The sequence below is a fragment of the Equus caballus genome, chromosome 12, assembly GCF_041296265.1.
Source record: "Equus caballus isolate H_3958 breed thoroughbred chromosome 12, TB-T2T, whole genome shotgun sequence".
Taxonomy (NCBI): Eukaryota; Metazoa; Chordata; class Mammalia; order Perissodactyla; family Equidae; genus Equus; species Equus caballus.
The window spans coordinates 41,509,553-41,523,564 of record NC_091695.1 but is presented as its reverse complement, the minus strand read 5'-3'; the positions used below and the strand labels follow the sequence as shown (position 1 = coordinate 41,523,564).

The 14,012-nt window shown below is 57.7% G+C and overlaps 1 protein-coding gene and 2 long non-coding RNA genes across 4 annotated transcripts in view; 2 read left to right on the top strand and 1 right to left on the bottom strand.

The window, feature by feature from the left end:
• The first annotated feature begins 2,356 nt into the window (after positions 1-2,356).
• LOC138916735 (uncharacterized) lies at positions 2,357-4,316 on the top strand. Its single transcript, XR_011424077.1, has 2 exons — positions 2,357-2,569; positions 3,529-4,316. It is a non-coding gene; the product is annotated as an uncharacterized lncRNA (long non-coding RNA).
• On the bottom strand, positions 2,704-5,771 carry LOC138916734 (uncharacterized). The gene is made up of 2 exons (XR_011424076.1): positions 5,245-5,771; positions 2,704-4,043 (listed from the first exon to the last, which is right to left on the bottom strand). It is a non-coding gene; the product is annotated as an uncharacterized lncRNA (long non-coding RNA).
• Positions 5,772-5,815: 44 nt separating this feature from the next.
• Positions 5,816-14,012, top strand: part of MACROD1 (mono-ADP ribosylhydrolase 1) — a 146,192-nt gene continuing 137,995 nt past the window's right edge. The window contains exon 1 of one of the 2 annotated variants that reach the window (XM_023654280.2): positions 5,816-6,249. In XM_023654280.2, the coding sequence (XP_023510048.2) occupies positions 5,952-6,249 (298 nt within the window). In that variant the 5' untranslated portion in view covers positions 5,816-5,951. The remainder of the gene's footprint in view (positions 6,250-14,012) is intronic. The other variant, XM_023654279.2, reaches the window with a different exon arrangement.

The following is a 14,012-nucleotide window of genomic DNA, read 5'->3' as shown; positions in this document are numbered from 1 at the left end:
CCAGGGCGCCTCTCTGGCCCCCTTCCCTCTGGGCTTCCTTGTTCCACACATGGCTTACCCTTCTCTGTGCCAAATGGTTGGATCCCCTCGGATTCAAAGTTCCCAACCCCCGCCATCTCCTTTCGAGCATCTGTTTCTTGAGAAATACCAAGTGGTGGAGACTGGGGGACACAGGCCCTCCTGTTGGTGGAAAGGTACACTTAGCAACATCTACTTAAAATACAACTCGGGGCTGGCCCTGTTGCCGAGTGGTTAAGTTTGTGCGCTCCGCTGCAGGCGGCCCAGTGTTTCGTTGGTTCGAATCCTGGGCACGGACATGGCACTGCTCATCAAACCACACTGAGGCAGCGTCCCACACGCCACAACTAGAAGAACCCACAACGAAGAATATACAACTATGTACCGGGAGGCTTTGGGGAGAAAAAGGAAAAAAATAAAATCTTTAAAATACAACGCAGTTCCACTCTGAGGAATTTATCCCACAGGTGACCCCACCCTGGGGGCACAGGATGTACATTGCAGCCCTGTTTATCACAGCAAAAGGAAGGGCAACCATCCACATGTGCATTCATGGAGGATACTGGAAAACAGGATGCTGGCTCTCTAGAATGGAATATTAGCATTAGAAAGAACACTTGGGTGGGCTGGCCCCGTGACCTAGTGGTTAAGTTCGGCATGCTCCATTTCGGCAGCCCAGGTTTGCTTCCCAGGTGCAGACCTACACCACTCATCAGCGGCCATGTTGTGGTGGTGACCCACATACAAAACAGAGGAAGATTGGCAACAGTGTTAGCTCAGGGCAAATCTTCCTCAGCAAAAAAGAAAGAAAGAAAGAAAGAAAAAACTAAGAACACAGGTATATATTGACATGGAAACATGCTCACGATGTACTGTGGGATGAAGAAAGTTAGTTGTGGAACAGTATGTATGGCCAAATCTTATTTTTGTAAAAAAAAAATTGTGTGTATATCTTCATATATGATCATATACACATGAAAAAAAGTCTAGAAGGATACCCAACTGACTGCTAAAGGTGTTACCTCTGTGGATTGCGAATGGGGAGGGGTGTTATATTAGTTCGCTAGGGCGGCCGTAACTGAACACCATAGATTTGGGGGCTTAAACAAGAGACATATATTTCCTCACGGTTCTGGAGGCTGGAAGTGCAAGATCAAGGTGTCAGAAGGTTTAGTTTCTCCCAAGCCTCTCTCCTTGGCCTGCAGATGGAGGCTTTCTTGCTGTGTCCTCACATGGTCCTTCCTGTGTGTGTGCACATCCCTGGTGTCTCTGAGCGTCCTTCTCATAAGGGTCGGATCAGGACCCACCCTAACAGCCTCATTTTAACTTGATCACTTCTTTAGAGGCCCCGTCTCCAAATACAGTCCCATTCTGCGGTCCTGGGGGTTAGGACTTCAGAATGAATTTGGGGGCAACACAGTTCAGCCCATAATAGGGGCCTTCCCTTTTTAGGATGCTGTTAAAATTCGTTACAATAAGCACTTCTATTCGAGGTTTTTGTACATTTCAAACCAAATGTTCCCTGAGCATCCTCCTCCCTCCCAGGCCTTCTCTGAAGTCAGAGGAGGGGCAGCCACTGCCGGCCCCCAGCCAGCTCCTCTGAGGCCCTTCCCCTGGGCAAGGCTGTGTGGCCCTCTCCAGATCCCCGACCTGGTCCCCGGACCCACCCCGAGAGGAACCAGATGGAGGGCCGTCCTCTGCCGTCCAGGCCCATGATTCACAGCTACACTTTCTGGGCAGTTCACACCTCGTGAGCCATCCTTCCGTTCACACCTCTCAACCTCATGACCATACGATATTGGCCCATGAAACAGAGAGTAAAATGAAACACACGCAGGTGATAGTGAAATACAAAGAGAGAATTACAACCCGCAAAACTGTGACCACACAGAGCTGTTGGGGGACGGGCGGTGCCGCAGCTCATCACCCAAGGGAGGCGGCAGAAATAAGGAAGATGGCGGTCCCGGCCCCACTGCACCTTCAGCCTGCCGACACGGTGGCTCTGCTGCTCGGGGTGGCTTTGCAACTCTGAAAAGTGTAGAAAGAGGCAAAGCAAACCCAGAATCTTGGTACCAGTTTAGGAATAAGTTGTGTCATCATTGTGCTAAAATCTGAGTGTTTATTTAAGGTTTTGAAACACTTGAGTCCATCCGCCCTCTTTGATTTGTGATTTTAATCAGAGAGGGATGAGCGTAGACTGGCTGCAAGGATGGCTCTAAGAGTTCCCCTCCTCCCTTTGCAATGGGATTCGGTGGCTTCTCCCATTAAGAAGTGGAATTTGTTTCTCCACTGCCTAGCATCTGGGCTGGCCATGTGACCGGCACTGACTGATGTGACCAGGTGATTCTGTGCAACCGAAGAGGATGGAAGTGATGTAGTGTGACTTCCGAGACAGGCCTTGAGAGACACCGCAGCCTCGCTTCACCCTCTTGGAGCAGGGCCTGGAGACCATCACGCCAGGAGGATGCCCAGGCTAGCCTACAGGAGGATGCGGGGCCCCGTGGAGCAGAACCGAGGGGTCCGCTGACAGCCAGCACCCACTGCCAGTCATGTGAGCGAGGCCACCCTGGGCCCCCAGCCCCAGCTGGGTTGTGAGATGAGCGCAGCCACAGCGGTGACCCCGGCCAGACCAGTAGATGAACCTTCCAGCTTATCCTGGCCCAGGCCGCTGACTCAGAGTCCTGGTTGTTATTTTAAGCCAGTAAATTTCCAGTGATTTATTACCAGGCAATAGACAACTGAGACAGCATAAAAGGATCTAAGTTCATAAACAGCGTTTGAATTTTTAACAGAACTGATTTATCATATTTATAAGTTGCATCTATTCGTGTATAAGAGTTGCTTAGCTGATTAGGAAAAAACAGGCTTGGCTTGGGGGGGCTGGAGAAAGGTGGGGGGGTTGAAGCCATCCTCACACCTCATCCCCTCCCTGTTTGTAAAGAAAAAAAAGAAAAGAAAAAGACCTGCTTATTAGATGTACAAGTCTCTTCTATTAAGAGGTTGAGGTGTCGGAGAGAATCAGTTATTTCAACTCTGTAAAATGTAGTTTAAAATCTATTAGGGAATTTAATTACCCAAGTTTGTAATTGGCATTCATTTTTAGAATTTAATCTGAACGTGTGAGTTAATTAAGTATTCATCAAAGAATAAGTAAGAGTAATTGTTCTTATTTTTACACAAAATTAGTAGATTTAGAAATAGAAAACTCGATTTGCAAGTTGCATTTGGATGTTTAAGAAAAGCTAGGTTTTTAAAAAATTTACAAGTTTAATAAATACAGTATTAATTTAAACCCAGCAGCAGGAGGTGGCTTTTTTCTGCAGGAAAGCCCCTCTCCAACATTAAAAATGCTCAGCTGACAACCCCTCCGAGGCTGCGGCCGCACCGGAAGATTTGGCATTCCACAGACTTCCATGCCTTTGCTTTTGTGGGTCCCCTCACCTGGAATGCACCTGACACCCCCACACACACACCCTTTGAGATCTCACAAAATTTTATCTTTTCCAAAAGGTCCAGCTGGAACCCTGTGAAGAGTCCTGCCTTGCCCAGTCAGAATGATGCTTCCTGCCCGCATCCGCCCAGGCCTCTCTTAGACGGGACGGTGGCCGGCTGTTAACTGGGTCCTTCTCTCTCCTGGCTGCCACGTGAGAACAGAGCCGAATCCCACCAAGAAGAAACCGCAGGGCGGTGCAGATGCCCAGGGGGCTTCAACGGCCTGGCTCCGGAGGAACGGATCCCAGGCTCTGTGCAAAAGGCCACCTCCTAATTGGGCACCGGGACTTTCTGTGACAGGGGTCCCAGCCTCTCCCCGTATCATCCTCCCCACACCTTTCCAGGAAGGGTGAAGGAGTCAGAATTATGGACCCCGAAGATGTCCACGTCTTAATCGCTGGAGCCTGTGAGTGTGTCATCACTTGGCAAGGGGGAATTAAGGTCGCAGATGGAATTAAGGATGCTAACGAGCAGACTCTGAATAGGGACATGGTCGTGGGTTATCCCGTGGGCCCAATGGAACCACAAGGGTCCTGGAAAACAGAAGAGAGAAGCAGAAGAGAGTCAGAGGGAAAGGCCACCACGGAAGAATGGTCAGAGACGCAAAGTCGCTGGCTGCGAAGATGGAGGAAGCAGGCCACAAGCCAAGGAAAGTGGGTGGTCTCCTGTAGCTGGAAAAGACAAGGAAGAGCTTCCAGAAAGGAACACAGCCCCGCCCACACCTTGATCTTAGCCCAGCCAGACTCATGGCAGCCTTCTAGCCTACAGAACTTAAAGATAATAAATTTGTGTTGTTTAAGACTAAATTTGCAGTAATTTGTTACGGCTGCCGTAGCAAACGCATACACGGAGGCCGCCACACGCTTCATTTCCTCAACCAGTGACATCTGTGTAATCACTCTCCAGACCACAGACGGGAACCAAACCACCACGACCCAAGTCTGGGCTTCCACCTGGACAGGACAGGCTGTGCTGAGCTGGGGTGGCCCAGCTGCTCATCCGTGCCCCGGGCGGTGCTGCCTCCGGGGCTGCTGGGAGTTAATGGGGGCAGAGCCATCAGACCGGAGCGCTGAGCTCCTCTCTGGCTGGCACCTGGCGCCCTGTAAACGGCTGCTGTCCCGGCTGCAGGTGGCCAGGCCCTTCTTGCCCCGCTGAGTTACTGGCGAAGCAGCCAGTGGCGGGGTGCGGGGCAGCCCAGCCACCGCATCTTGAACGGACTCGGTGACCTTTCCGGGGGACGGCGCAGGCCTTGCGGATGGTCCTGGAATGCTGGGGGGCCTTAGCTCTTCCTTCCCATCTCCCTGCTCTGCCCTCACCCCCGCGGGCAGGTCTGCTGCATCCTCTCCTGCGCATCGCAGTGGCGCCAGCTGCATGCAGGCAGATTCCGCGACCCCCACTCCCACCCCCGCAGCCCTGTGGAGGGTTATGGCCACGCGGCGCCAGAGGGGCCTGGAGCACCGGGGCCGGTCTGCACCCAGACAGACCGGACCGCAGTCTTTCTAGTTTACAGCTCAAGAAGCAAGTCACAAGGGGCCAGTGGACCCCAGGGTGGCAAAGCGGGTACTGGAACCTTCTCTGGAACCCTGGCTCCTTCTCAGGTTATAAAAACATGCACTGTGATATTTATCAAATAATATTCATAGTATAGGAAGATATAAAATATTCATATTAAAAAATCCATCTTCATAGTCTTTCTTGAAAAACAGAAAAATATAAAGAAAAAGGTCACCCCACCTCTTCCACCCGAGAACACCGCTCGGCACTCGAGTTTTCCGCCCTCACACGCCACTGCGTCTTCCACCCTCGCCTCCGCGGCTGCTCTGGATTCGGTTCCAGCCGCGCCCCGCCCGCCCCCGGGGCTCAGAGGCTCAGCGGCCTGGGGAAAGTCGCCGGACCGGACGTACCCGTCCGCGCCACTGGTCACCTCCCCACCGCCGGCCGGCCCGGGGACGGGGGCGAGATGGCTGCAAACCGCTCAGCTTCGCGGGGCCGCGCCCGCTCTCCCAGTTCGGGCCCCGAGCGCCGGAGGGCTGCGGGGGTGGGGGGGTGGGGTGTCCCAGCCCGCGCCGGGGATAGGGGGATCCCCAGACCAGGAAGCTGGCGGCGGCCAAGCTCGCTCCGAGGGGAGGCGCAAGGCGGCCGCGCGACCCTCCCAGAACCAGAGGAGGTCCGGGCGCGGCGCGGCACGGGGCGCCGGCGGAGGCCGGGCGGGGCGCGCACGTGTGTATACGAGTGCGGGGGCCCATCCGGCGGCCGGGACTACAAGTTCCAGGGTGCCCAGCGGCGCGCCCGGGTTTTCTGGCCGCGCGGCCCGCTGGCTCCGAGCAGGTCGCCGCGGGCTGGCACGCGCCACCCAGTCCCCGAGTAAATAAGGGAGAGACTCTCCCGAGCACCGTGAATAGAGTCCAAGGGGGCGGGGAGCTGCCCCGCGCCGCCCGCTCATGTCTCTGCAGAGCCGAGTGTCCGGCCGCCTGGCACAGCTGCGCGCGGCGGGGCAGCTGCTGGTCGCCCCGCGCCCCTGGCCCGGCCCCTTGGCGGGGGCCACGCAGACCCGCGGCAGGGCGGGCGACTCCCCGGCGGCCCCGGGCGCCACCGGCCCCCGCGCGCGGACTCCAGCGGGAGTGGGGACTTGGGGGGCGGCGGCGGTGGGGCGCAGAGCCGGGGTGCACACCTGGGACCCCCTGGCCATGGCGGCGAAGGTGGACCTGAGCACCTCCACCGACTGGAAGGAGGCAAAATGTAAGTGGAAGCAGGAGCGGGGCGCGAGGGCGAGGGCGGCCCCACGTGGGCCTTCCCGGCTGGACAGCACCCCACCAGCAGCCTCTTCCACCCGAGAGACCTGGGGAAGTTAAAGCCCCGGAGGCCCTGGTGTGGACCCCCATTCACAGCCACGCCCCCCGCCGGCCCAGCCCCACAAACCGCTTCACCGCAGACCAGGGCCAGGTCCCCCGTCGGGGCTGTGTGAGCAGGGCGCCCTTACCCCACTGGAATGGGTCGCAGGGCACCCCCAGAGATCGTCCTGGACCCACCACCTTACCCTGTTGTGCAGGAGGGAAACTGAGGCCCGGTGCCTGAGCGGATTTGCACAAGGTCACTCGGAGTTTGTGGCGGAGCTGCCATTAGGGTCCTGAACTCCCCAAGCTTTGCCTGGTATGGTTTCTCAAGTCGTGGCATTTTAGGCAGAGTGGCAGGGAATGGGCTGAGGGCACAGGTCTGGGTCTGGCGTCCCACCTGGTGGGATCAGATAGCCACCCAGAGTGGCCTCCCCGGGCAGGCCTGTCCCACCTCCCCTGCACCCCTACCCCGTGGGCCTGCCTCTCTGCGCACGTGCTCTGGTGCTATTTTCCCCTCCTCCCTGGCCTCTGGCCACTTGGGAGCAGTCTCTGCCCATTCCTGAGGGACCCAGGGCAGAGGGGCTGGGGGGCAGGGCAGAAATGGGGCACTGTGTCTGTGAGACCGATGAGCCCGCCGCCCCCAAGAATCAAGCCGCTTCCTCCAGCTTGAGTCCTGTTGGGGCAGGAGTCGCAGTGCTGGACTCTGGACCCTGCACAGAGCAGGGAGGGGAGGGAACCCGACCTGCAGGGCCCCAAATAGCCCGGCCGCCGGCGGCTGCCCCTGCCCTTCAGGGCTGCTCCCCGGGCGCCTGCAGCCATCCCAGCTGGATCCCCTTTCAAATGCGCAGGCGAGGCGGCTCATTGGCTGGGCCCCGCGGTGGGGCGGGTGCGGCCAATCGCGCTGGGGAGGCAGCTTGGGGCGGGCCTGGCGGTGGGCGGGGGAGGCGACCTCTGGGCCTTGGAGGTAGAGTTCAAGAGGCCTTCCCAGGGTCAGGAATTGCGTTGCCTCCCCTGGATCTTAAAGCGCCGGCAGAAAGCACTTGACTTTGCTCGCGGAGCACGCGGAGCGCCAGGCACGCCCCCAGCCCTGGCCCCAGAACAACAGTCAGGGCGTGGATGGGGTGGGGGGTGGCTGGCAGAGACTCCTGGCAGGGGGACTGTCCCACGAGGAGCGCTGCTTCCCCTTCTCTGTCAGGGAACAGCAGCCCGGAGGGAGGCCGTGGGCTGGGCACCTGTTCCCAGACCTGCTGCTATTTCTAGAATCCAATCCTTGGTGCCGCTGAAAACTTGCAGACCTCAGGAAGCTGACGGGCCAGGGGTGTCCCAGGCCACTGTGGTGTCTGCTCTTGGAGCTGGGTTTCCATTCATTCCTCCAGTCCGTTTGTATCGCGCGCCTTCTATGTGGCCAGTGGGGCCATGCCAGGTCAAGGTCAATGCTGCAAAGAAACCGTGGTGGGGGCGGGGGGGCACCTGAGCACCAGTGTCCAGTTAGGGGACAGTGGGAGGCGGGCGGTCTTGCCCCAGGAGCCCCAGATGGTAGCTTGTGGGGGTGAGACCCAGAGAGAGAGACCTCCATGTGTTTTGGTTATCTATTATCGAGCGACAAATTACCCCCAAATCTGGTGGCTTCAAACAGCAAACATGTATGATCCCACAGTCTCTGCGGGTCAGGAACCTGGGACTAACTCAGCTGGGGGTCTGGCTCAGGGTTTCTCAGAGGCTCACGGCTGGAGGGAGCCACGAGTCCCAGGGCGCCCACTCACCCGAAATGGCTGTTGGCCGGAGGCCTCTCCACGGGGCTGCCTGAGCATCCTCGAGACATGGCAGCCGGCCTCCCCCAAGCACGTGATCCCAGAGAGGGAGCGTGAGGAGACTGGGATGGAAGTCACAGCGCCTCTTTGGGACCCAGTCTTCAAAGTCGCACACCATCTCTTCGCTCTGTTCCAGGGCTCTGACCGCGTCATGGAATCCGGCCCCGATTTAAGGGAGGGAAACTAGGTTCCCCCTTTGGAAGGGAAAAGGATCACCTGGACTCGGCCTCTGAGTGGGGTCTGAGCTTTAATCCTTGAGGACCCCACACCTTTCTTCATGACATCCCACTGTCACTTTGAGCTGAGTTCTGCTGTCCAGTGAAGGACATCAGGTGTACGACCTTAAGCGCACAGCCAGTGCACTTGTATGTGAATATCCAAGTGTGCAACCACGGGTCTGCTCAACAGACGCCATCACCCCAGAAGGGTCCTTTGAGCCCCTTTCCAGTCGGTACCCCCTAGATCCTCTCTCTTCTATTTGTTTCATCTTTTCTTGAACTTCACATGGACAGAGGCATAGAGTGTGCCTGGCTCCTTCAACATCTGTGCAATGTGTCTGCATTATTGGGTGTGCCAACAGGTTGCTCTTTTTTATTGCTGTGTAATATTCCCTGGTGTGGATGGACCACCGTTTGGATACTCAGTTTCCTGTTGATGGGCAGGTGGGTTTCCAGTTTGGGACTGTTGGGAATAAAGCTGCTCTGAATATTCTTGTTCATGTCTTTGATGGACATGTGTGCTCCCTTCTCTTGGGCATCTATCTAGCGAGGCCTCGAGATGCGTATCTGTGCCTGCGATGAGCCTCTCTCAAAGACTGGCACACAGTAGCCAGACTCATGAGAGACCGATGTATAGATCAGAAAGTTGATGTGCATTTGACGGTGGGAAACTATAATAGCAGGGTGTCTGGGAAGTCACACACGTGTGCCTGGGCAGGGCCTCCTCTTTCTGTGGAAAAGCCACGTAGAAACCAAATTGTTGTCTTAAGTTTGCTCAGCAATATGTGTGAGCTGTTGAAGGATTTTGGGAGCTGATCCCCCCACCCTGGGTAGGCTCAGATCCCCTCCCCTGGGCCATCGCTCAGCATTTCAGTCTGTATGCGGTGTTGAGTGCCTGCTTTGGGTCCCGGGTGCGGGATCCCACAGCCCAGTGAGTCCTCTGGACAGAAGGCCCAATTCTGCCTCATTCTGGACCTCCCTTTGCTCTGTCTTCAAGGTGACTGCCCCCTTCTATGGGCCCATTCTCCCTCTAGGTAAGTCAATACCATCGGGCTGGGTCTTCCTTCCTAGGAGAAGTCCAGCCTTTTGGGGAGACCTCTGCAGTATGGCATTTCACTGGCCAGGGCTGAATTTCTCTAATTTAATTCCCTGCATTCTGGGGCGCCTCATTCCCTCCTGCCCCCACAGTGCCTTTTCATCAGAGGATTATGGAAATAGTCGTGCTATAAAGGTGATTGGGCATGAGGGGACTTAAGGTCAGGCCCTTGGGGGCGTCTGGGGGCTGTGTCACCACAGGAGGGGCCTGGCCTCCAGGAGAAGGGCCGCGGATCCAACATCCAGCCCGCAGCGGGGGCAGGGCTATGTGCTAAAAAGAGAGTGGGTGTTGGTGTCATCACACGTGGGCAAGTCCCAGCGCACCCTCCTCTGCAGTGACCTAGGGCTCAGGGAAACTTGTCTCCCCCCCCCCCCCCCCCAAACGCGGAGCCCTGCCCTGCGTCTCCTGAGCCACGTGCCCTCACCCTGGTGGCTCAGGATGGGGCTCAGGCGCTCCAGCCTCGGCTTCCACTGGGCAGGGACGAGGACTCATTTCATCCCCCGCGGATGATTCTCTGATGTGACTGCCGACCCGGGAGATTCCCCAGGCGCTCCTGGGAACTGGGGGGCTTTTCCCGCCAGACTCCTGGGGAAGCAGCCTTGGCCCGTCCCAGTGTGCGCGGGGATGAGGGGGCCTAGGGAGAGCAGAAAAGCTCCCCGGTGTCCCGGGCTTTGACCAGCCCCTGCTCTTGGGGGATGGGGAGCCCCGGTGATTCCTGCCCCGCCCCCTCAGCCTGGCCCACCCGCCTTCTCCAGAGGGGCCCTCCCTCCGCGCCAGCCCGCCCTCGCCTTTCCGATGGCCGTCTTGCAAAGTGCCATAAAGACACTTCTTAAAACCCATCATTGAGTCCCGTTCGCCCGCTGCACTTTATGGTCCTGGCGCAGCCCGCTCCCCCAGCTCGGCGCTGCTGCCGGGAGCCGCTAAGCGCTTCGTCCCGGGTCAGGCCTCCCCATCAAAATTTATTGCAAACATCGCTTTACACCACCTGTCTCACTGAGCCGAGAAATACTCTCACCTCTCCAAAAAGGAAAGAAAATTAGAACGTATGTTGTACATCTTTTATAAGAAAAATAAAACTCATTTGGGCTTTAAGTCTGCATCTGTCCTGCTGGCAGACGGAGGTGGGACAGGTTATAAACGCACGGGGCCTGGGCCAAGCTTCAGGTGCCTGCTTCTCCTCCTTCCAGAGCCAGGGAGGAGGGCCTGGGGGCGCGCCCCGGCTGACCCATGACAATGGTGCTTGGCTCCGGAGCTGATGGGAGAGTCACATAGGCTTCTCCTTCGCCAGAAATCAGAGACATGCAGTGTGTAACTCCCCAGGGATCAGCCAGGCCACAACCTTGTTCTGGAGATGAGGACACGGCACCCTGCACGCTGGCCTTGAGAAGTGTGTGCTTAGGGACCACGGGCTGGAAGAGACAGGCTGACAGATGTCCCCAAGGTTGGTGCCCGGTCGGCTGGTGGCAGAGCTGGGAGCTGTGGCCGTCTTCCTTTTCCGTCTCTGGGAAGCAGAGCCATCTTCTGGACTTTGCTGGAGAGAGGGGACCGTGTGGGCTGTGGGTCACTCAGACCAGGCCATGGATACTGGGGGGACAGTGCAGGAGAGAGCCTTGGGTCAGTCCCCTGCCACCAGCTTGCCTGTGGCCGGGGCAGATGGCTCTGCTTCTTCTGTAAAGGAAGGTGGTGGCATCTGCCAGATGGTGTCTGCTAGGGGACCTGAGCCATCTCCAGGCACCCCAGCCTAGTTCCCTGGACTCAGCACCTGGGAGTCCTACAGGGTTGGTCTGGGTCCTGGAGGACCCGTTCTTCCAGCGTCACAGCAGGCGCCTTCACTTCCTGGCCCCAGGGCCAGCTGGCAGGCGGTACCCGCCCTTGGGCACACGCAGGCCTGGAAGGGGGATGTCTTTGGTCACAATTGTGCGAGATGACAAATATGGGGACCCAAATAACTTAAGAAGCTCCTCTACCTACTGTGCCGCCAAGTTGGAAAAAAAATATTTTCTCTCCCAAATTTGGTCTTCCTTTGCTCTCTTCGAGCTCTCTTATTTCACTCACAGGAAGGAGCGAGCATATCTGGTGTGTATATTGCACTTCGCGGCTTACGAGATATTTTCACAGTCCCTTCGCATTCACAGCCAGCCTGGGCCCCAGGCAGGGGCTGCGTGTCCCTATTCTAAGGATGAGAAAACCAAGGCTCAGAGAGGGTGAGTGACTCGCCCGTGAACACAGTGTCGGCAGGTCACGAGCCCAAACCTGCGGGACCAGGGAGCAGGAGAGGAGGCACAGCCACAGTATTGGCCTGGAGCTGGGCCAGCCCGTGCCTTCCAGCATCTCCGTTCCTTGGGCGGGAGACGAGCCGGGGTGGCTGCCAGCTCTGTTTTTGCTCTTCGGTCCAGCTGTTCTAGATTTCTCTCCATTTCTCCACCCAAATGCCCTCTCCTACCTCGGGGCTTTGCATACCCTGTTCCCTCCACCTGGAAGGCTCTGTTCTCTTAGCAAACTTGCCCTTCAGGTCTCAGCGCATTCATCCCCGGATTCATCCCACAGACGCCCGCGATGCTCACACATGGCTTACACTGTGCCAGGTGGTGGGAATCCACCGTAAGCACGACAGATCCCATGGTGTCAGGGTCAAGCAAGGAACAAGGTCAAGTAAGGCATAAAGCACAGCTTGTATGGGAGGGGGCTATGCTGCGAGCCAGGAGGACTGAGGAGGGGATTGCAAAGGAAGACCAGGCGGGGGGCACAGCAGGTGCAAAGGCCCTGAGGCAGGAAACAGCCTGGCTGTTGGAGGAACTGAAAGGTGATCTGTGCGGCCTGCTGGAGAGGTCAGAGGGGGCAGAGTGAGATTACGGGGGCGGTGCACGGGAGTTGGGGAGGGCGAGGCAAGACTGCCGTGTGGGCCCTGATAAGGACTTGGCGCTTGAACGGAGCTAGAAACTGGGAGACCACTTCTGACTTATCTTCCTAAGACCCCTGGGCTGCTGTGTGAGGCACAGATGATAGGGTGGATGTGGGGAGTCAGCTGGGAGTTGGGGGCTTCTGGAAGGATCTAGGGAGCAATGATAGCAAAGTCTGGGGCTGCTCGCTGAGACGGAGAATGGAGGATTTTATGAAAAACGCCTTTTGGGGGGATGGAGTCAGAAGGTCGGTTTTGTGCACGCGGAATTGGGGGATGAGCACAGGCATGGGGCCTGGGGGAGCAGACGCTTGGAAGAGAGATGATGGGCTGGAGGCACAAACTGGGATGTCAGCATACAGGGCTGTGACATGATTGACGTGCGGCCCTGGGGGAGGGTGGAGATTGAGGAAGAGGGCGGCAGTGGAAGGAGGGCCAGCCAGCCGGGTGGCCCCAGGAGGGGGCATCCCGAGGGGCAACAGGGCTGGGGGTGCTGAGTGCACAAGGGAGGGAGGAGGTGGAGACAGCGAGTGTAGACAGTGGAGGAGGGGGACAGAGAAAGGAGGCCACGGCTGCGGGGTGTGGAATGCAGTGTGGAGGGAGGGTTTTGTTTTAAAAGACAGGGACGTGAGAGGGTGTTTGAGGGCAGAGAGGACATTCCCGTGGAGGGGCAGCCACGGGAGCGAGTTCTCTGGAAGGTGAGCCAGCCTCTCGCCGGGAGGAAGGACCTTGGTGCCCAGTGACCCAAGGGAGGGAGGACGGACGAAGTGTGGGCAGGTGGCAGGGGTTCCCGGCTTGGTGGGAGGAGGAGGCAGCATTGATGGCTGGAGGACGAGTGGGGGAGGCTTGGGGGAGGGGAGAAGGGAGCTGGGGGGTCCCACCTGCAGAGCTGTACTGGAGTGGCCGGGCCGATGGGCCGCCGAGGGGAGAGCCAGAATTCAGAGGGAGCCGTCTGCTTGGCGATGGGATTTTCTCTAGCGATTTACAACACCTGGGGCAGACCAGAGACAGTGGGGTACCTCTTCCAGGAAGCTGTCCCCGTCCCCCTCGGCTGGGTCAGGCCCGGGACCTCCCCTTGCCTCCAGGCTTGGTGCCTGCTGGGTGCTCGATGAATATTTATTAGCTGCCTGGTCTGCACGCAAACTGCCAGCGAGTGGCAGTCTGTTCTTTGCTGGGTGGTACCTGTGCTCTGTGCCCCACGAAGCCTGTCCACTTCTCATTTAACACGGGAGGGATTTCTCTATACCCCCATTTTGCAGAAGAGGACAACCGAGTTTCGCACAAGCGCTTCAGCTCCTCCCAAATCCCAGCACTCCCCCCCACCCCGCCACCTTCCACCCCCCCACACAAAGAAAGGAGCATTGAAGTGGGAGCCCTTGGCCCGTTTCTCACGTGCCCAGTGGGGAGGGCCGCCCCTTGAGAAGGGCGGGCAGGGAAAGGGGCTGTGAGTGTCCATGCGGGGGGCCATCTATGGCAGGAAACCCTTGGCCTCTTAGAAAGGATGAAAATGGCACTGCTCAGGATTGGGAGATCTTAGTCTCTATCTGGTGAAAGCATGTCTGATCTGCTTACAGGGCCCCTGGGATGAAGTCAGTCCTTAACAGGCCTTGGTGGCTCCGTGGTTGGCCCAGCCTCCTCTCAGCC